Source organism: Liolophura sinensis, chromosome 11 (genome assembly GCF_032854445.1).
Source record: "Liolophura sinensis isolate JHLJ2023 chromosome 11, CUHK_Ljap_v2, whole genome shotgun sequence".
NCBI classification, from domain to species: Eukaryota; Metazoa; Mollusca; class Polyplacophora; order Chitonida; family Chitonidae; genus Liolophura; species Liolophura sinensis.
In genome coordinates, this window is record NC_088305.1 from 24,190,417 (window position 1) to 24,213,243 (window position 22,827).

Consider the following 22,827-nt stretch of genomic DNA (forward strand, 5'->3'; position numbering starts at 1 on the left):
CGTTTTGCGACGTAATCAAAAAATATTTCACTTATAAAACAGTAGTTATCATTATGATGGGAAGAAACTGGGCAGGGGCCTGAGGAAACTCACGACCATCCGCAGACATGCTGTCAGACGTTCCTACATTTATGCATATTTTTTATATCATTAAAGTTAATAATCACTTTCGCGTAATTTTCATTATATGTACAAAATTTTCCACATAATTAACCAAGTTAAATGCATTCTCTCCTTGAATAATACAACAGGTATTTTGTAATGTGATAATTCACTTACGTTTCCAGCATGTCAGCGTGGTGCAGTCCCATCCGCCTGTCACACCGTTACACGTACACGTGTTACAGTCCTGTGGGTATGTCTGGCCACGTTGGTAGACGTGGCCGTTGTATGTACATTCTGAAAAGGGAGCACGACATCATGAATTTACTTCATTTGATATTCTCTATAAAGGCACTGTAGTGACTCTCCGTATCACTACAGTCAATAATTACTTCCGTTTACTTTTACCTATACACACAAAAGTTCTTATTCAGTGAACCAATTTGACTTTTCCCTCCCTAGATAAAAAAAATTAAGTTGCTTTAAGAGATGGATAATCATTTACTTACGTTTCCAGCATGTTAGAGTGGTACAGTCCCATCTTCCCGTCAGACCGTTACAAGTACACGTGTTACAGTCCTGGGGGTGTGTCTGGCCACGTTGGTACACCTGGCCATTGAATCTACAATCTGAAAATTAATAATAAATATTAAGCTATCTGATTTATCATGAAATCGATCGACCAAATATAAATAACGGCAAAAATTTGACTGTAGGAAATGGCAACCAACCCAATGATCTATCTGTCATCTGCTTACTGTTTGTGTAAGTTTGACTTTAAATCGTGCATTCAGAAATAATGGCATGAGTAGAGTGGGGGATCTTCCATGCTTCTTCTTAAAATGTCTGCAATGTTTTCGTTATTTAGACAGTGTCCTTACCTTTCCAGCACGTTTTGGTGGTACAGTCCCATTCTCCTGTATACCCATTACACGTACACGTGTTACAGTCATTTGGATAAGTCTGATCGCGTTGATACACTTGACCGTTGTGTGTGCATTCTGAAAAGAGAGAACGAATTCATGAATTGGTTTTAGGCCATTTGATGTTCCATAGGTACACGTTCATTGTAGCAAACTGTACTCGCACATTAATGTGGACCTTTCATACACATATTTGTGAACAGGTCTACTTAAAGTATATGTGTCAAAATGTGTACCAGTGGAACTCATATCTTTTTACACCGCAATGTACACAAACACAAAACAGAGCATAATAAATCCTTGTATGTTTAAAAACCGATGTTATGAAGACAAAAACAAGCGCTCTTACGTTTCCAGCACGTGTTGGTGGTACAGTCCCACAGTCCAGTAAGTCCATTGCACGTACACGTGTTACAGTCCTTGGGATAGGTCTGTCTACGTTGATACACTTGGCCGTTGTGTGTGCATTCTGAAAACAGGGCACAAATTAACATCAGATCATTTGGTGTTCACTGTAGAGACATGACAACAAAAGCTTATGGTGCTGTCGTTGGGATAAGCATGACCAAAATCGTAACCTCGCCATTCCAAGATCCATTTCTACACTTGACACATTATAACATAAACGGGACTACATTCTACATACACAATATATATTACTAAATATGCTTTCCTTCAAATTTCTATAGACCCATTGAATTCCCATGGAATGAACCAGTTTGACTGATTTCCATCCCTCAATAACACCTAGAAAAATATTTCAATTACAATCATTCACTTACGTTTCCAGCATGTCTGAGTGGTACAGTCCCATCCGCCAGTCAGACCGTTACAAGTACACGTGTTACAGTCCTTCGGATGTGTCTGGCCACGTTGGTACACCTGGCCGTTAAATCTACATTCTGAAAATTAATAATAGATATTAACCAGGTTATGTTTTTTCTTTAATCTTGCCGTCATATTAGTAAAGTTTCAATATATTCACCTGCATCTAATTTAGTCATAGGAAATAAAACACCTTACCTTTCCAGCATGTGTTGGTGGTACAGTCCCATTGTCCGGTAAGCCCATTACACGTACACGTGTTACAGTCATTGGGATAAGTCTGATCGCGCTGATACACTTGACCGCTGTGTGTACATTCTGAAAACAGAGGTAGATGTTATGAATTAACTTCAGGTCATTTAATGTTCATTATAAATTATCTAAACACTTCCGTATAAAACCTTAACATGAGCATGCCGCAGGCATATAGTAATTGTAGCAAACCTACATAAGCACACTAATGTGTAACTTGAATACACCTTTCCATGAGCTACACTTCAAATGTATGCCAAAATGTGTACCAGTGGTACACATAACAGTGCACAATTAAGTTTTTAGGGTATTTTTGATAACATAACACTTTATATTTAATGTTAATTAAGACAAAACAATTCCCCTTACCTTTCCAGCACGTGTTGGTTGTACAGTCCCACAGTCCGGTAGCTCCATTACACGTACACGTGTTACAGTCCTTGGCATGAGTCTTGCCAGGTTGATACACTTGGCCGTTGAATGTGCATTCTGAAAACGATTTCACGAATAATTCTTAGATCATTTGGTAAGAAAACACAAACCCGTATAAGCAAAGTCGTTGTTGTTCTGGCTCATTTTAATCATTACGTGTTCACCTCTTGCTCGTCTTGGTCTGATCAAGCTCGTAACTACAGTCTCCTTCACTCCCTCATTACATCTCAACATTTTAAAACATCGGCCAACATTTATATAGACTCAGTACATGACAAAATTAATGATTACTCTCGTTCATTTTCTCTATATTTCATTTATCTTAATATTTATGATTGTCGCGTCACGGTTTACTCATGAATGTTTCACTTATACGATGGCGGTCAGATATCAGATACCGGCCTTTGACAAGTTACTGACGAACTTTATCACACTAAGCGCAGTGAGAGCGGAATTTAGAAATTCTCTGTCGAAGGCCAGGTTTGAACCCGCACCCAATGTGTCCCACAGATGTGCAAACGTAACAGTTTCCCTTCTATATGACGTAGATATGTAGAGAAGAGGAGGCTGTTAACAAGGTTGGTAACTTTACAAAACTGCCCAAGGGAATCAGAGGTTCAAATATTAAACACATTACTCGTCATTGGAGAAGCTCTCTAATACTCTGAACAATCACTGATTAACGTATTTTATGGTAATACAGTTAAAATCGATAGCTATCTAATTATCAGTTAGATACAATGATTAACCTGTCTTGTGACAATAAAGTAATTAGGCCCCAGTATGAACCCAGTATTGAAACACTTACCCACACACATTAATCACTTTTGATGTTTGAACGCAAACTTGTTTTCTTTTCCAAAATAAGGTTTGTGATATATTTTAACATGTTCAATTAACACAAGATCTTGTGTCGAAAGAATTGAACACAAGATATGCTGGATGCCATACACAAAAAATACACAAGTTTTTCTTGCACCAACACAACTGCGCATCATTTTGGTTCAGCAGAAGTTTGTCTTTTATTATTTTGTAACACAAACATGTGTACTTCACATTTATTTAATTATTTTATTATTGGGTAACACATCTTTGTGTGGAATAAAAACAACGCAAGCCTTTGTGTTAGATTTCAACACAAGTGTTTTTGTGTGAATTTCAACTGTTGGTAATGTGTTTTCAATCCTTATGCATATAGTTACCTTTAGGACACGCTGCATCGGAGCAGACGAAATTGCCGTCAGAACCACAGGTACAAATGACGCAGTCATTCGAGTATTGTTCACCTTTATTGTAAGACCTACCACCGTAGGTGCAGACTGGAACAGATAAATTTTGCCAATTAATACCTCTATATGTGTTTTAATTATCTTTTTCTTTGCTTTTTTAATAATAACAAATAAATCATTACTAATAATTTAAAATTTAAAAAAAATAATGACGATGATATTTTATAATGCATGCTTGGTATATTCAAAATAACGATTTACAATTACATACACTGGGAGCTTTACCTTACAAAAGCTAAATATTGGGCAGTTTCTTTTTTTTTATTATTTTCTTCGTATTTTTCTTACCACCACCACAGTTGACTCTTTGTCCATTCTCGTACCACAAGGTATTACATCCTCCACAGAAATTTGACCTGGGAGAAAAGGCAGTGGGATTAAATATTTATATATCGATTTATTGATTTATTTATTTCATTGTTGTTTCACGCCATACTCAAGAATATTTTACTTATACGACGGCGATCAGCATAATGGTGGGAGGAAACCTGACAGAGCCCGAGGGAAACCGACAACCCATCCACAGGTTGCTGCAAGGCCTTTCCACGTGCGACCGGAGAGGAAGCCAGCATGAGCTGGACGAACTCATAGCGACCCCATTGGTGAGAGGCTCCTGGGCCATTGCACCGTACTTTCGTGCTAGCTCCCTTCGGCCATGGAGCAACCCCCTGCCCCCCCCCCCCCCAGTAAATACACGAAGGCCCTATCGTGCACGATGAAGTTTGAAACTCATAACAACGAAATGAGAAGAAAGCTTCCAAGAAGAAAGCCGTACTTAAACATATTCCTAATCGAGCCGAGGTTGGATTTGAAAACGCGACATTTCTGGTTAGTGACTGGTTACGTGCTTGTGACGCTTTATACCGCTCAGTCAGCGAGTGTCATTAAATTTACTTGAGTCATGAAGACAAAATGTACACTACGCTGTTGACATTTACTTGCATTTTATAGTAGCCATCAGAGTGTTTGGGTATAAAAGACTAACAGCATAGGGGTAATAGCAGAGCAGTGTGATAGTTGCCAAACGATCACGCTTAACAGGCAGGCGAATCAATGATCACGGCTTAACACCAAATCAGTGTTAGCCATATTGTGCATAAAGGCCTACTTACAGACACTTTGCGTTGGGATGGGACGGGCACCTATCCAGAAAGCAAGGGTCCACAATACAGGCTGCTTGTGGAGCATGAGGGGGGCATTCTGTTATTTATGGAGCAAAATGAGAGAAAAACAAATTATATAAAGAGCGGCCAGATCATGTCGTGATAAATTCTACTCCATTGGTAGATACATAACTATAGCAGTTAACTCATTGAATGATTAGCCGATTGGTCGATTGGTTAATTGATTGATTGATATATTGGTTGGTTTAATGGATTGACGCCCACTCAAAAAATATACGGCCATATTTATACGGCCACAGTCATGCTTAGGCCCATTAGTGGTGTGTTCTGGTAGAAACCATCACATCTAACCATGCTTTGACCACACATGAGGAAGAGAACACGCCACCTCATACGCCAAGGCGACAGTGACGATTGTAAGTATAGCGTCCGTTGTGGCGTGACCACACCCATACCTTTAAACCATCAGCATTTCAATGCCCAGCATATTTACCACAAACAAAAAATGTTGAGTTGCATGTTGCATTGTAGATTTGCATCAATGACGAATTGCATTTGACTTTGATGACAAAACACACACACTTTGCTTACGCCCGCGTAAAATCGAGCTGAGATGTCCGTACCAGGCAAAGGCCGTCTCCTATTTATCCGGCGAGATAAAAAGAACAATGACAAAAATAAATGTGTCCTGTTTTAATGTCACGTGACTCCTGGTACTACAGAGGATGTTTAACAAAGCTTAGATAGAGACGCGCCCGGGGGAAGAGGAGGCGGTGGAGATAGACCTTCCATATCACAGGTGGTTAATAGCAAAAGTTGTCAACTGTTTGTATTAAAAGGGAAATAACTACATTTTAGCTGTTATTTTTTGTTATTTTTAGCAGTTTTTGAATTGATACGCATATGGAAAGCTTTAAAAAAATTAATCATTTGACGTTGTTTAAACAGCCGAAACACGTTACTTCACTGCTTAGTGTAAAAGTTTGAATTCAACTATTATTTCAAACAAGTGGCCTGTTGTTAGAAGTAGAAACTTATAATTCATTCCAAAGAAAAAGAAAATTTACAAAATATACACTAATTAGTTGAAGGGAAAAATATAGTATAAATGATATAACAGTGCCTTACAAAGTTTAGCCAAATAATGTTTTCAAGCCTATTTATAAATACTGTTAGTTTGTTTGGGTTTTTTTTTCGTTTGTTTGTTTGTTCGTTTTCTTTTTTTAAATCTAAAACACACAGCCCTTCAGGTTTGAATATATAAGCAAATATGGAAGGAGTTATATACAAAATTTCGAATGTATATAATGAATACTCCCTCTCAGGGATCAAGATTTGTAATTGTAATTGCTCTACACTCAAATTTACAAAAAGGAATCAGTCATGTTGAAAACGTGAAAAACAATTCAATTAAAGATAGGAGTATTATGCTTACCACAATCTACCACCGCTCCGGCGAATATAAATTCTGCCCGGCATGCTCCACACGTATTAACCCTGAAATAGAAAACATCCACAAATTAACTTCGACTGAAAGCTTTCCATCATTATTTCATTTCTTAATCACGTGACTTATGACCTTGTACCAATCAATCCGTTGATAAGGTTTCTACATAAAGCTCACAGTGTAAAAATTTCCACTATATATATATATATATATATATATTATGTCATGTCATTGCTTTGTAGACGATTTCATCCAGGTAGTTGAACGCCGCAAGAGGGAAAAGCTAATTTTATCATCCATAAGCCCTACTCCAGCAAAACTTCTCCCAAAAGGCATGTGTATTTTTTGCCATCCGTGGTCAATAATGACAACTTTGTTGAGTAATCACAACCCCGCGCTGACTCAATGTTTCAAAGCATTAGCCTCCGTTCTGTTGATCTGCCCTTATACTGCCAATTAGGCGATCTCCGGTTCGATTCCAGGTCTCGCTAGGTCCGGATGTGGTTTTAAGTGAGAACTTTTGTCGGTTTTCTTCACCCGTAAATCTGATCGCCGTCAGTGTTGCGTCAATTTGTTTATTTTATTTGACTATTTCTTCCTGTTTAACGCTACACTCGAGCATGTCTCCCTTAAACGATGTGGTTATCAAACAAGAGTGAAAACCACCGACCTCTGGTTAGCTACTGACGTACTTTCCCACCTATGACATTAAGATAAGCTAACCATACCGGAGAGAGACAAGCTGCCTTTCAACGAACGTTATAGGCTGTTCAATCAGCCACACGCGTCACTGACCCCTTATTATTATTACCTAGGGCCTCAGCAATTAAAAAAGTAAGGAGAGACAGGTGAACACGAGCCGATCTGATACCTGCAATTCTCGCTCTAAATCGTGATGAATGTTACATGAACGCAACACCCAATATTGCCTATAACACAAATGCCCAGCGATTGGATCATATAGTTTACTCACTTGCATACAGCACTTGGGTTGGCTGGACATGACCGGCCATGACAAGGGTTGCTATAGCAGGTCACCGCAGGGATCCCTGGTGGACAGGCGTGGCAGTAATCTAATGGAATAAAGGAAAAAGCAAGTTTATAATAAATAAATAAATATAGATTACTGATGATAATGTAATAAAACTGAAACACAGCAACAAAGATACAGTGCGTGTCTTTTTTCTCGGGATTGTAACATTAGTCTACATAGAAAAAGTGTTTCGGAGGAAAAAGATAAATGTAAAGAACCCGCCAAAGGAAATTTATTTAGTCACACACATAAACTTTTTTTTACAAATACATGTATGGTTTTAAGCACGTGCATAAAATTGACGTTTACAGATAAAAAAAAATCTGCTGAAAAACGTCACACTGACATTTTTTCACGAAACATCGCTAAGAAATACAGGTCATCTCGTTGATACCCACATTGTTACGCATCGGAGATTTTTGAAAGGCAGTCAATTTAATGTGTTTATTGTTAAGTATAGTTTTGCCCATCGGTTTCCTCCAGTGAACACATCCGCATTTTTAGCCTTTCATATTCTGATACATCAATACTTATCCGCATTCAGAGCACACATAGTTGTATATAAAGTGTGATATATATATCGCTCACCGAAATTGCCCACAGAAATAGATGTTAGCAGGTCTGGTGAAGTTTAAACATGAGAACAATCAATTTTATAAGTTTTTGATCTGGCTGATATTATTCAGTGTTCACTTGTCCATATGTGTTAGTAGTGAAGCCTGGTATGTACAATAGTCTAAACTTAAATCCCATCAATTATGCATTGGCACAAAAGCGAAAAAGTAAAATAACTTACGAAAAACAGCCAGCAAGAGGCTCCCCAAAGCAATACTGCTCCGAATCATGGCTGTTCTTTAAGACCTCCGAAATGTAGTTCTGTTTTAGTTGTTATCACGGGGGAGATGAAAATCTAAAATAAATATTAAACATAAACAAAAAGGTATCAAAATATGATTTTACTACAACATCATTCATTCAAGTCAAGAAATCAAACGTGGAATGAAGGCATTAAAAATTAAATTTTTCTCACATATATAACAACATATATCGTTGTTCGATGCAAATTTTTTTTATTGCCCATTGCTTTCACATTCAGTTCCTTCAGACTCAGAGCGTCATTCGCCATATCGAATAGTAAAAGGAATTAACTGAAGATAGTTTTTCTCAGGAAAAAATGCTTAATTTATTTTTGCATCACGCGAAAGGGTGATTTTTCAAATACTAAGTATTTATTAGCACACAACGGGACAAATTAGCAAATGTCTTTTTGTATAGCTTTAAATTCAAAGCATTCGAAATAAAAAAAATAGCAATTTTTCTATACCTGTAAAGTTGCAGAGACCTTACCTGATATATGTGTTTAAGTCAGCACGGAGCTGGTATTGTTAAGTTGTTTAGCTGAAGACGTGGTATTCCTATAACACTCCGGAGGTCTTTTGGCAAAACCGTCTCATCACTTTCCTTATATACGCTACCTTGGTCCCTGGCCTATTTGTGGCGCCTGTGTGCCTCACCGGGGTGCTTGTATGAGTGGACAATTAATTAGTTTTAATTGGGTCAGATTCAGTGGTTTGATGTGCTGAAGCCAGCGAAGGTTACCGTACACATTCATTTGGGTTGTATCTTTTTTTTATTTGTCTTTTTTTACGCCTCAGGGAAAGCCGTATATACATTTATTGACATCCTGGGGTTTTTTTTCATCTCTGATTATGAATATTCATGAAGTGACGCTTTTGCCGTCGTCACAAATATTCCGAGTTGTGTCAAGCAGAAGTCTGACAAACGTGCAGGTTTTTTGACATAACATCTCCACATAACAACATTCCATTAGTCAATCTTTTTTTTAAAGGATACCAACAAGAAAACATTGACTCGGCAATTTCGATAGCTTTCCATTCCGAGTCTGCAATGTTACTCCATTTTTTCATGAATATTTTGTCTCTTTTTTCAACCACGCAAGTTCATTACGCATGTTTTTAAAGCTGATTACAAACAACGCTAATGTCGATTTGTGGGGGAGGGGGGGAGGGGAAGTTGGTTCGGGTTGTAGTTATACTCTTGCCGGCTTGTTAAGTTGATCCCCTGGGCCAAGTTTCATAAAGCGGTGTAGGACATTTTTTTCCCTACATTTCTCGTACGATATTTTGTAAGTCAGTATTACCGTGCCATTGTCCTATATGTGCGATTATCGTACACGTACGACGTCTGTGTGAAGCTGGGGGAAGCTGGGGGGAGCTGTGTGAAGCTGGGGGGAGCTGTGTGAAGCTGTGTGAAGCTGTGTGAAGCTGTGTGAAGCTGTGTGAAGCTGGGGGAAGCTGTGTGAAGCTGTGTGAAGATGTGTGAAGATGTGTGAAGCTGGGGGAAGCTGGGGGAAGCTGGTCCTGGGTGACCCAGGGGTGTCATATCCCTTCAGGGAAGAGTCAGGTCCAGATATACCCCTTGCCGTTATAACCAGCTTCTCACCAACCTTTATCAAAAGTCGAGGCCGTATAATTAGCAAATCTTTGAAAGTGAAGAAAAGGTGAAAAAAAGATTTAAATTTTAGATAGAGGACACTGAAAAATTAGTTGAGACTATGGTCTTCAGTACTTTTTCCAAGTTTTTTTTTATGGAGAAACGGACAATTGAAAATAATTTCTGTTTGTTCTAAATGAGGTTGCCATTTATCTCGTGTGCAACGTGTGTCGTGTATTTCCAGTGGATTCTTTCCGGCTTCTTCCAACGATAGTGCTAATCGTCGTCATATAAGTGAAATACTCTTGAATACGGTGTAAAACAGAAATCAGATAGATAAGTAAATGAAGAATAAGCTACCGTTGCTACCATTGTGTGTGGACATTGGTGACAAGAGGCCACTGGCAATACCCTAGTTACTGCTTGCGCATGCAATCTAATGATCGTTGAAGTCTGCTAGCCTTTCACAGCTATATATAAATGAATAAATGAATGTTTGATTATAAAATTGGAGTTTAACATCGCAACTAACATTTTTTTCAGTCAAAGGACGGTATGTATGATGTCCGTATCTGGTGTGGGGGCGTGAGTCCGTCAGTAACTGACCCACAGTATATAGGTGGTTACTCGCGGCACTTCCGTTCCCTCAGCCAATAACACTGACCCCTGCCGCATATAAGTGAAAAACTCTTGAGTATGGCGTTAATGTAACAATGCATTAAATAAAGAAGTAAATTAATCCAGCCCATATAATTAAACTCTATCACTGTTTCGGCTTCAAACTTTTAACACGGAAAATATTTCAAAAATTCATTTCCGTGGTTGTTTCTAATTTTTTTTAGTTCAGTTATATAGCCCAGCTAGATGTATACAGTAAGAATACAGGGTTTTGTAATTTTAATATGAGAAAGGAATTTGGCTACAAATAAATAAAACATTCTGCCCCATTAATTCAGACACAGATTGCTGTAACAGGACCGACCTCTAAAGGGCCTCTCTTCGTGAGATGCGTTCAAGGGATGCAGAATCGACTGATTGGCTGACACAGGAGATAGGATTTCCTGGGTTAAGTTTTGCAGCCTTGTTCACGCTTGAATAAATGTACGATACCTAAAATTCAGCTTAGGAGAGAGTGAGTGTGTGAGTGAGTGACTGCTTGGAGTTAACGTCATACTTAGCAATTTTTCAGTCATAAGACGACGAAGGAGTGCATGTAATGGACCTCCACTGCTCTTTTATCTAGTGCTGCTTCACTGAGACGACTTACCGAAGGCGAGTAAGCCGCCCGTGCCCGGGCCATTATACTGATACAGGTCAACCAGTCGTTACACTTCCCCTTAATGCTGAACGCCAAGCGAGGAAGCTTTAACTTTCTCTTTTAAGGTCTTATGTGTGATCCGACCCAGGCTTGAACCTGGATCTACCACCCATCGAAGCCTATACTTGCCTATCTGTCACACTAGCCGGTCAGAAACGATTCTGTATCCCTTTAAGCCAATGGACCTGATCGTTGATTGTAAAGCCTTTGATCTCACTCGACTGTGGATTGAAATCGTTTCCAGCGTTTATGAGTCGGACGCTCAAACAACTCAGCCACTGTAGTGAAATCCCACAGTTCAACGAACTCGAGAGAGACATTTTCTTGGCTGTTCCTAATTAAATTCAAGAAAGTTGACGGATTTCTTGATCACGACATCTACGGGAATGCAAGATGCTTTGAGTTGTTTGTCATGATGTAAAAGGCGGGCTTTTTTTTAATTCCCAGGTATTTACCTCCTGGCGATTTAGGTCTTGTTGTTTACCTATATTGGTATGCGCTTCCTATACAGTGACATCTTAAAACAGTTCTGACATAAACCAGACGATCCTTAAACATGCACATCGTCAAGTCTGACGTGCTATTATTATAATCAAATTATAGTTGAGTAACTTCAAACGAATTGTATTTAACTTTAATGAGAAAGAAGGTATTTTATTAACATGGAGTAAATTTCTCTTTATGCTGCAATCAAAAGGGGGCATTGGGGAAGCGGGGGGGGGGGTGCACAAGTGCTCTAGGCACAGAATAAAAAAATCAATATAAAAAAAGAAAACAATGTTGTTCGTACTTTTTGGTATTTATTTGATATTGTGTTTGATTTATTCATTTATTTAACTGTATTTATTTATATCGCTTGAATAAACTGTAGATCTAATGTAAATATGTCGACCATGTCCATCCCAAACCTTCTGTAGCCAATTCTTGTAGATGTTGCATTATCAATAATCATAATCCCAAACCTCTAATAGCCAATCAGTGCAGGTGTTACATTATTTATAATCATAATGCCAAACCTCCTTTAGCCAATCATTGTAGATGTTACATTAAGATAACGGTGCACGGTTTGCCTTGATACCATATAATGAACCCTTAGCGATTGGTAAAGGCTTGAGGTGGCCATTACTCTGACCAGATCCGGGACCGTATAGGTTGTATATGACCAGGACGCGCGTTTACCAAAACAAACATCATCACACCTGTACACAAGGTTAATGTGACTTGCCTGGATACATGAGTAACGCTGTAGGAGAGTCACAAAAATGGTATCGGTATTTGATTCTAGTCATTTGAGGTTAGTAGGCTGTTTGTTTCATGCTGCAAAAACTCCAACAATTATCGATATACCCGCATACATAGGGAATTTAAAATAAAATTTAATTTTTTTTCATAGGGTTATTTAAAATAATTTTTTTTGGGCCACGTGTTTATTTTATTATTATCGTGTGTTCAGCTGAATGTTTAGTTTTTCATTATTATTTTTATGTTATAAATGACATTATTATGATGGGCTTGGTACAACACCCAACATACTACTCTAGATATTCTAAGGGACTTTACAGGAGATTTTCCGCAAACTGTCACCAAACTAGCTGGTGTGACTTTTGTGATGTAGATGAGTCCGAAGTACATTTTCTTTTAAGATATCCCAGATATAATGTAATCGGAACTCAAATGTTTGCAAAGCTATCACATTATGGTATTTTTCAGCACACATTACAGGCAGTTCTATGCCCTCCACGAAACAGAGTTAAAGTTTACAGTGAAGTGGCGAAGTTCATTGTTAATTCAAGGCGATTTTGAGTCGCCCCAACCCGCATTCCTTTTATTTGAGTGCTATCTCTAGTAACGTGGTATAGATTCACTCTTGCTGTTAAGTGTGGTGTGCATCATCCCTTTTTAGGGCTTGGAAAACGCCAAATTTATAATTTCACTCAGGAGATTTTCGGCAAGCTGCAGTTCAATTTTTGTTATTATTTTAGAATAGCACAAACAGTTACTTTTCACAAAATATTACCCTCTCCTCGTATTACGGTTTTCAAAGAGTAATAAGGCTCGTGAAATTTATCATAAGGGCTATATATTATATTATAACTCTTTCAATATTAAGTATCATTTTACGAGTGTAAATAGCACAGGTACGAATTTGAGCTATTCCGAGCAGACAGAGAAAATTTGATTTCTTTGGCGAATATGGATTTTTTTCAAAAAATCTCCGTTGTAATAATTATACATTAGGCTATAACCTATCGGTTCTATTTGAAGTTTTATACCAGCATTTTAGTGTCTTTTCCCCTGTTTGAGCATATTTCGTTCACTGACCGACTACTTGCATCTTGTACAATGTTGCTGTCTTTCCAATAATCATCTCTACCATGTTCGTCAGATCAGCCCTAAGTCATTATAACATTTTTTTTAATTTATTGCGGCTCGCAAAAGTTTATGTTTCAAGATGCTTCAGCACAAAGAGGATTGATTTCTACCAAATCAGAAATATCATACAACATGTCACTATGCGATTTTTAACTGTACGATTTTTCGCAACGATTGGTTGCGTGAACATATGACGTGATACACAGGTTGGCGCGATTAGTACAGTAGAAATCCAATCTGCTTGAACCGGCGATTGTCACGAAAAATGAAGGATACAGACACTTAACTGCCCGAAGACGTTTGTCACCGAAATTATGCTCAACCAATCATGCTTAGTCATTCTTTTCTTGATGTACACAGGATATGTCATATCCATAAAAATAATGACAGCTGAAACTCCATTTCATAATACGCAATTAACCATCAAGCATTCTGTGGTCTTAAAGTATACTTATGCCCACAGATTTTAAGTCGAGTGTAGACCTACCATTTGTCAGTTTATAAAAATTATAAGGTATCCTTCACGCCCACCCCACTTTAAAAGGCTCTTAGATTTTTTAATAAGTAAATTAAATCAACGAATGGAATATGTCCAAGTAAACAGGGCTTTAGCCTCCACACAGTGTAACATCCTGCTCAACATGAATGCTTGTAATTAGACAGAGGTCATGTTTTTAATTGTTAGATTTTTTTGAGTATGCCTGGCGTCAAGTAGGCCTAATACGAGGAAAGGTCTGAAGTGAAACTGATGCCCGGCTTGCATGGAAACACATTTCTGATACAAAAAGCAAAAAAAAAGAAAAAAAAAAAAAAAAACACGAAATGTTTCAGTTTAGTGCTTGTCCCTCACTTGATAGTTTTATGTATAGTGTCAACACTTTGATACATTCCTTCAAGATTTGCTTTCAATCCGTTTATTACAATAAGCTCTGGCATAAAGTTAGGTGTGAAATTGAAAGTAACTTACCACGGATATAAAAAGTTAATCTATAAAGTCAAATTTCACCTTGTCTGTACTTTAGTTCACCTGGCTTAATAGTAAAATGTTGTCTGACAGCAAAGTACTGCACTTCATTATATATGACGATGTTAAATTCATCTTGTCTGATAGTGAAATGCTGTGCAATACTGCAAAAGTGTGATAGTAACTCACTAACTTTCATTTGCCTGATAGTAAAATGCAATGTTTGAGCTTATCTGATAGTTAAATACTGTATGTTCATGGAATATTAGTCTTCGCCTAAATGCTACATTTAAACGGTAAAAGTTAACTCCGTCTTTTACTGAAATACTCTTTTTTCCTCTTTTTCTGACCCTTAAATCCCACATTATCGTGAAATAATGCATTCCTGTTTGTCTTACCGTACTGTCAAATGTTATAGTCAAAATGTTGCCCTTAGTCTTGTTTGATACTGAAACTCTACACAATGCTAACCTTTCCATATTCTGATACTGAAAAGCTACACAATGCTAAGCTTCCCCTAGTCTGATACTGAAATGCTACACAATGCTAAGCTTCCACTATTCTGATACTGAAATGCTACACAATGCTAAGCTTCCACTATTCTGATAGTGAAATGCTACACAATGCTTAGCTTTCACTATTCTGATACTGAAAAGCTACACAATGCTAATCTTCCCCTATTCTGATACTGAAATGCTACACAATGCTAAGCTTCCCCTATTCTGATACTGAAATGCTACACAATGCTAAGCTTCCCCTATTCTGATAGTGAAATGCTACACAATGCTAAGCTTTCCATATTCTGATACTGAAATGCTACACAATGCTAAGCTTCCCCTAGTCTGATACTGAAATGCTACACAATGCTAAGCTTCCCCTATTCTGATAGTGAAATGCTACACAATGCTTAGCTTTCACTATTCTGATAGTGAAAAGCTACACAATGCTAAGCTTCCCCTATTCTGATACTGAAATGCTACACAATGCTAAGCTTCCACTATTCTGATAGTAAAATGTTACACAATGCTAAGCTTCCCCTATTCTGATAGTGAAATGCTACACAATGCTAAGCTTCCACTATTCTGATAGTGAAATGCTACACAATGCTTAGCTTTCACTATTCTGATAGTGAAATGCTACACAATGCTAAGCTTTCCATATTCTGATAGTGAAATGCTACACAATGCTAAGCTTCCCCTATTCTGATAGTGAAATGCTACACAATGCTAACCTTTCCATATTCTGATACTGAAATGCTACACAATGCTAAGCTTCCACTATTCTGATACTGAAATGCTACACAATGCTAAGCTTCCCCTATTCTGATACTGAAATGCTACACAATGCTAAGCTTCCCCTATTCTGATACTGAAATGCTACACAATGCTAAGCTTCCCCTATTCTGATACTGAAATGCTACACAATGCTAAGCTTCCACTATTCTGATACTGAAATGCTACACAATGCTAAGCTTCCACTATTCTGATACTGAAATGCCACACAATGCTAAGCTTCCACTATTCTGATACTGAAATGCTACACAATGCTAAGCTTCCCCTATTCTGATACTGAAAAGCTACACAATGCTAAGCTTTCCATATTCTGATACTGAAGTGCTACACAATGCTTAGCTTCCACTATTCTGATACTGAAATGCTACACAATGCTAAGTTTTTCATATTCTGGTAGTGAAATGCTACACAATGCTAACCTTTCCATATTCTGATACTGAAATGCTACACAATGCTAAGTTTCTCATATTCTGGTAGTGAAATGCTACACAATGCTAACCTTTCCATATTCTGATACTGAAACTCTACACAATGCTAATCCTCCTCTATTCAGGTAGTAAAATGTTACACAATGCTAAGCTTTCCCTATTCTGATACTGAAATGATACACAATGCTTAGTTTCCCCTTTTCTGATACTGAAATGCTACACAATGCTAAGTTTCTCATATTCTGATAGTGAAATGCTACACAATGCTGAACTTCCCCTATTTTGAGAGCAGGAACGACAGTGTGATAGACGTGCAGCATAGAGAATAAAACCAGAGCAGGACCGACAGTGTGATAGACGTGCAGCATGGAGAGTAAAACCCGAGCAGCGACGACAGTGTGACAGACGTTCAGCAGAAAAAGTAAAACTAGAGCAGCGACGACAGTGTGAGAGACGTGCAGTGTAGACAGTAAAACCAGAGCAGTGACGACAGTGTGATAGACGTGCAGCATAGAGAGTAAAATCAGAAAAGCGACAACAGTGTAATACACGTACAGCATAGAGAGTAAAACCAGAGCAGTGACGACAGTGTGATAGACGTGCAGCATAGTGAGTAAAACCAGAAAAGCGACGACAGTGTAATACACGTACAACATAGAGAGTAAAACCAGAGCAGCGACGACAGTGTGATAGACGTACAGCACAGTGAGTAAAACCAGAGCAGCGACGTCAGTGTAATACACGTACAGCATAGAAAGTAAAACCAGAGCAGTGACGACAGTGTGATAGACGTACAGCATAGAGAGTAAAACCAGAGCAGCGACGACAGTGTGAGAGACGTACAGCATAGTGAGTAAAACTAGAGCAGCGACGACAGTGTGAGAGACGTACAGCATAGAGAGTAAAACCAGAGCAGCGACGACAGTGGGATAGACGTACAGCAGAGAAAGTAAAACCAGAACAGCGACAACAGTGTGACAGACGTACATCATAGTGAGTAAAACTAGAGCAGCGACGACAGTGTGATAGACGTGCAGCATGGAGAGTAAAACCAGAACAGCGTCGACAGTGTAATAGACGTACAGCATAGTGAGTAAAACCAGTGCAGCGACAACAGTGTGACAGACGTGCATCATAGTGAGTAAAACTAGAGCAGCGACGACAGTGTGATAGACGTGCAGCATGGAGAGTAAAACCCGAGCAGCGACGACAGTGGGATAGACATACAGCAGAGAAAGTAAAACCAGAACAGCGACAACAGTGTGACTGACGTGCAGCATAGACAGTAAAACCAGAACAGCGTCGACAGTGTAATAGACGTACAGCATAGAGAGTAAAATCAGTGCAGCGACAACAGTGTGATATAGTTGACAAATGGTGAAACCTACTCAGTGAAGTCTGTCTTCCTCTCTGTTTACTTCACAGGCCTGTATCATCTATATTTATAGCAAGGCCTAAATACTTAGATTTGATGCAGAAATTTTGATTATTATTGTGCTGAAGAACGACTTTAATTCTTCATTTTGAGCATTGATATAGTCAGTTATAGAATAAAACCTGTACCACTTTATTAATATTTCGTCGCTTTTTGTTTTTTGATGCCATTTATCACATTGTTGTTTGACACTTCGACCCGACATTTTTACTGTAAAGCACTCAAAAGATAAAGAAGGGGATTTTTTTTATAGCGATTTCACTGAACAGTGTACACACATAGCCTTAGCGGTGAAAACGCAAAAGTAACCTACATTTTTGTTTCATATGATTGATAATTACCTACCTCACGTGAAGCTCAGTAGCGGCGTGTAAGGTTTGATAAAAATGCGGTTCTAAACATGATGTGACAAAACGAAGACATAGTTCGTATCCCGTGACGCAGTGGGAAATGCACATATAAGCATCCTCGAACAGTTGGCTGAACACTTAGTCTGTAATCCAGTCAATCAATCCAGCCAGTTCTCATACACCAAACACATCGAATTAGATCACAGTGACGGAAAACATTGTGATACACGTACGTGTACCATGTCCTATTATCGCCCGTCCTTTTTTTCCCACGCAGCTGTGTTTATTTCTTTAACCTCGGTTGTCTGTTTCAGTGTTTCTTACCTTAGACGTGGTTTTGTTTTGCCTCAGTGTTTTGTTTGTTTATTTGTTTGTTTTTGTTTTGTTTTTGGGGGTTTTTTTGTTGTTATTTTTGGTTTTGTTTAACCACAGTTTTCATTCCATCGACAACTGAATTATAATAGCCTTTACAATAGCTATACATTCTCAATGAACCAGGCCTCCACTCTGTTGAAGATCAAGGGTTTCATTTGGCTATGAATGCACATTTTCAAAACCATGGAAAAGTATCGCAAGCTTCTAGTCTACATAAATCCTCCATCCAATAATCCATAATCCATCCACCCAATCTTCAAATCACCCATTCAACTATTAATCCACCCATCCTCCAATCACTCATCCATCCATCCATCCATCCATCCATTAAGCCGGTCCCCATGGCTCAGTCGCGCGTCGGGGGCGGTAACCGGCCCGGATAGCATAGTTGGTAGAACGTCCGCTTCAGGACTGGTAGATCCAGGATCAATCCTGGATCGAGTCACACCTAAGACTTTTAAAGAGGAAGTTGTAACTTCCTCGTTTGGCGTTCAGCATGAACGGGATAGTGCAACGACTGGTTGACCCGTATCGTATAAAGGCTCGGGCCAGCTTACTCGCCTTTGGTAAATCAGACAACTTGAAGCAGCGCTTGATAAAAGAACGGTGAAAATCCGTCCTTCAACAAGGAGGCACGTTACATGCACTCTAAAGACTCCTTCCTCGTCATATGACTGAAAAATTGCTAAGTACAACGTTAAACCCTAAGCATTCGCTCACTCCATCCATTCATCTATCCTCCATCAATAAGTGCATGTCTTCAGCCACCCTTAATTCTTGATTCGCCAAACAATATAAGCATCTACCCATTCTCTCTGTTCCCTCTTTTACCCACAAATCGACCTACTGTATATGTCCTCTCATTTATCCACCACCAAATCTTTCACTTGTATACCACCCCACAACATTTCAAAGACCTGAGTACACACATCTGGGAAAAGCATGTATGTGAGAGATATCACGGAGACTCTATGCTATGAGCGGTCGAGACAACCGTGCCGGGGGGGGGGGGGAGTGGGGTCTTATCTTAATATTATCCTAACATAGCTTCTTGACAGAAGACAATGTTCTTTTTATGAAGTGATGTGTTATCTAATTACCTGTCTCGGTTGTGTCAGCCATATACTACTGCAGTCGGCACTAATTACCACTGTCCTCATATTCACCGTGACGTCATGCATGCCTCGACAAACGGGGCTCGTGTGAGGTTTGGTTTTGGTTCGAGCTTCCGGATTGAATGGAATGGAGTGTGTCTGCTTCTTTGTTTGACTGATTCGTCCAGTTAGGGATTTATTCACAATGGTTTGCTGGTTCAGCATCCATGATTTGCACAATTGTGAATTGTGAAAACAACGATTACTTTTTAAAGATATGAGTTATGAGTTAACTGAATAATTGACCCGACCTTTTGGCCATGTGCGTGTTTATATATGATCTCTACCATGAATATACAACATTGGAAGAAATTGAAAGGCCTGAGGATTGATCATTTTGTGAATTTAGTAGTTGATTGATAGGCTAACTGATTGTTTGATTGATTGATTGATTGATTAAATTTTTTTTTCAATGCAGTAAAAGTTTAGTGAAACTTCGTCTTGACACAGCTTCAGTACGTCTTCATTATCGAAAGCAAAGTGACGTCACGTTTTCTCTAGCTCTTTCACGAGTCCAGCTCATGCTGGCTTCCTCTCTGGCCGTAAGTGAGAAGGTCTGTCAGCAACATGCCGATGGTCGTGGGTTTTCCCCGGGCTCTGCCCGGTTTCCTCCCACCATAATGCTGGCCGCCGTCGTATAAGTGAAATATTCTTGAATACGGCGTAAAACACCAATCAAATATATAACTAAATAGCTCTCTCACGTCGAAGTTATTTTCCGTATAATAGTCCAAGCAGTTGCTTATGATACATAAAAGTTGTGCACTTCACTGATGAAGGCCCAAGTGATAAAATATAATTTTCTCAGAACTTGGACATTTTGGCAGAATATTTCTTCCGCTGCTTAGCTGTTGAATATGGTAGTTAGACTATGTCATTTACAAAGAAGTCCAGCGACCCTGTTAAAATAACCTAGCTGCAAATGCACAACCTGATGCAGGTCTTAGCCTCCCGAGGGATTGTGCTGGTGATTTTTAAATGTTTACAAAAATCACAGTAGGATTGTTGTACAACTAGATTCATGCTCAATTCTGAAAAAGATGGAAATAAATCTAAGGGCCACTGAGGCTGATCAAGGCATTCGACTGTCGCTGGATTTTATCCCTCAATTTTGTAGCGGTGGTTTTGAAGATGAAAGCAGTGCTGACCTAGTTATCACGGACGTCAGTGAAAGCACCTCGGCTTGAACACGGCGTGCCAATAATTTTATTGTATTTTATAAAAGTAAACAGAAATAAAACATCCTTTGAATGCGATAACGGTGAAGGAGCAAAATTTAAATTCTTCAGCTGTAATAAATTCAGAGAAAAAGAATTACCGGTATTTCATAAGATTTAATTCAATTTAAACGTTTTCCAGTGAGATGCCGTCTTCTTATTCCCATAAATATTCGACATCCCAATGAATTTTGCGCTGACTGATATTTGTTATTTAGAAACTGCTATCTAAACGGTAAAATGCACGACAAAGAATGTATTTGAAGAGATGAATGCCTGACATCATTTGTGATGGCGTCATTGAATATCACAAGGTTTGTAAATCAACTGATTTTACGCCTGTGGTGGCCCGTAAATGATACAGACCTGCCCCAGATCGATCGAACACTTTGTGAAATGGCTTTTCGGCTACACGTAACTGGGTCGTTGTTAACGATTTCAAAATGATGTCTTATGCAGTAGTTCTTGTGATCATATGTCACTTATGGAGTGAATGGGTAAAGGCTACGTCACAGCTTATTAGGCCGCGCAATCTGATAGCAACGTGTTTGACTGGATGAAATTCTCAAGATGGCCGCCTCGATTCACGCCAGCCATTTGTGCAGTATTGTCAATTTGTTCTTCATGTTATTCCGTGAATCCCATTAAAGTAATAGAGTATAATATTTTTTAGAAAACTTGAGTATCCAGCTTTCGATTGAAATATAGGCTACTTTAGCCAGTTGCTGTCTTGTCCTGTAAAATGCGATATCAACCACCAAGTCCATAGGCCTAAATAATAATTTCAAATCGCACTATTTAGCGTTATATGTAATATACATCATAGAGTGTGTAAGTATTTATATGATAAGAAAACAAGCGTCTATAGTGCAGTGAAAGTCCATGTCCTGAACTGACAAGAGCCTCTTGTCTGCTGAATATGGTTAGCGTAAGTCTACGGTAAAGAGATATGCATTAATCATAGAGCACGCCGTCAGCGGTGCCTGTGCGTAGATACTGTCTGTGTACGGTAATTGTATTACGCTAGGGGGACATAAAGCAGGGTGTTGTCATGAAACCAAAGTCTACAAATAGGACTGAAGTGACGTTACCTCCAGGCAGGCAATTAAACCAAAACCAGGTCATGCTTTGGGCAAGACGGGTTACCTTTTTCTGATTGGTCCAAGGACAAAAAAAATAAACACCAGTGTAAACTCTTTATCAACGTAGCTTGATGACATCTAGAATTTATGCGCCGTGAACTGATACACAAACTGACGGAGTTGCATGTTCTCTGTGATCAGGGATTATTCTGATAATGTCATTGTACCTTGACGATACAGGTACGGATGTTAAATAAGCATATTAATCGACACGACCCGGTTTGGTAACTGCATATCTTTGCGCTTATCAGAGACAATGCCTAAAGCCATATTTACACTTATCAGCATATCATTATAGAGTCACAAGAATATTGCCCTGGACAGAAGACATAGCATGCAGGTGCGTGGAAACATCCTTATCTCATCGTATGGTCTCAACCTGTGAACTACCCAATGTTTCCGTCATATCAACAGCATGAAAAAAAAAAAAAAAAAAAAAAAAACGAACATGAGCGTATAACAACAAATATGAGTAATATAGCGTCTAGCCAATAAGAAATGTGTATACATGAACGTTCATACAGTTTTCCCTTAGGTCGTGAGTAATTCTCAGTAAAAATAATAAGTTCCAGATGAGCTCGAGTGAAGATTTACGCTCAAAAAAATAATCCGTGGATTTTAACATAGGTCTAGCAGTTATTCTTTAATGCAGCAGAGTATCCATTTATTCATAGCACATATACTGGATTACTTCGATAAAAAGATTGTATCATACTCTCGTATAATGTTGTAATAACAGAACATATTCGAGCATCACACAGACAACATGTACTTTTCTGCTATACACTTTTTTCCAAATCTGTAAATCTGTAATTTAGTTTATTATAATAATTATTATAATTATAACTATTAATTTGGGTGGCCGAGGGAGTTAGCAGCCCAGCACGGCACAATGACC

General features: G+C 38.7%; 1 protein-coding gene across 1 annotated transcript; it reads right to left on the reverse strand.

The window, feature by feature from the left end:
* Positions 1–271: 271 nt before the first annotated feature.
* On the reverse strand, positions 272–13,576 carry LOC135478222 (tenascin-like). Its single transcript, XM_064758493.1, has 6 exons — positions 13,522–13,576; positions 2,472–2,591; positions 2,049–2,168; positions 1,375–1,494; positions 984–1,103; positions 272–399 (listed from the first exon to the last, which is right to left on the reverse strand). The coding sequence occupies exons 1-6, from the start codon at positions 13,574–13,576 to the stop codon at positions 272–274; spliced, it is 663 nt and encodes a 220-aa protein (XP_064614563.1).
* Between the last annotated feature and the right edge of the window lie 9,251 nt (positions 13,577–22,827).

Bases quoted from the DNA above. Each gene is read 5' to 3' on its own strand.
- LOC135478222 (XM_064758493.1), bottom strand. From the start codon at position 13,576: ATGGTAGAGATGATTATTGGAAAGACAGCAACATTGTACAAGATGCAA. The intron at 2,592-13,521 runs GTCAGTGAACGA...AATCGTTTTCAG, and splicing joins GTACAAGATGCAAGTAGTCG to AATGCACATTCAACGGCCAA. The intron at 1,104-1,374 runs GTAAGAGCGCTT...CTCTCTTTTCAG, and splicing joins CACCAACACGTGCTGGAAAC to AATGCACACACAACGGTCAA.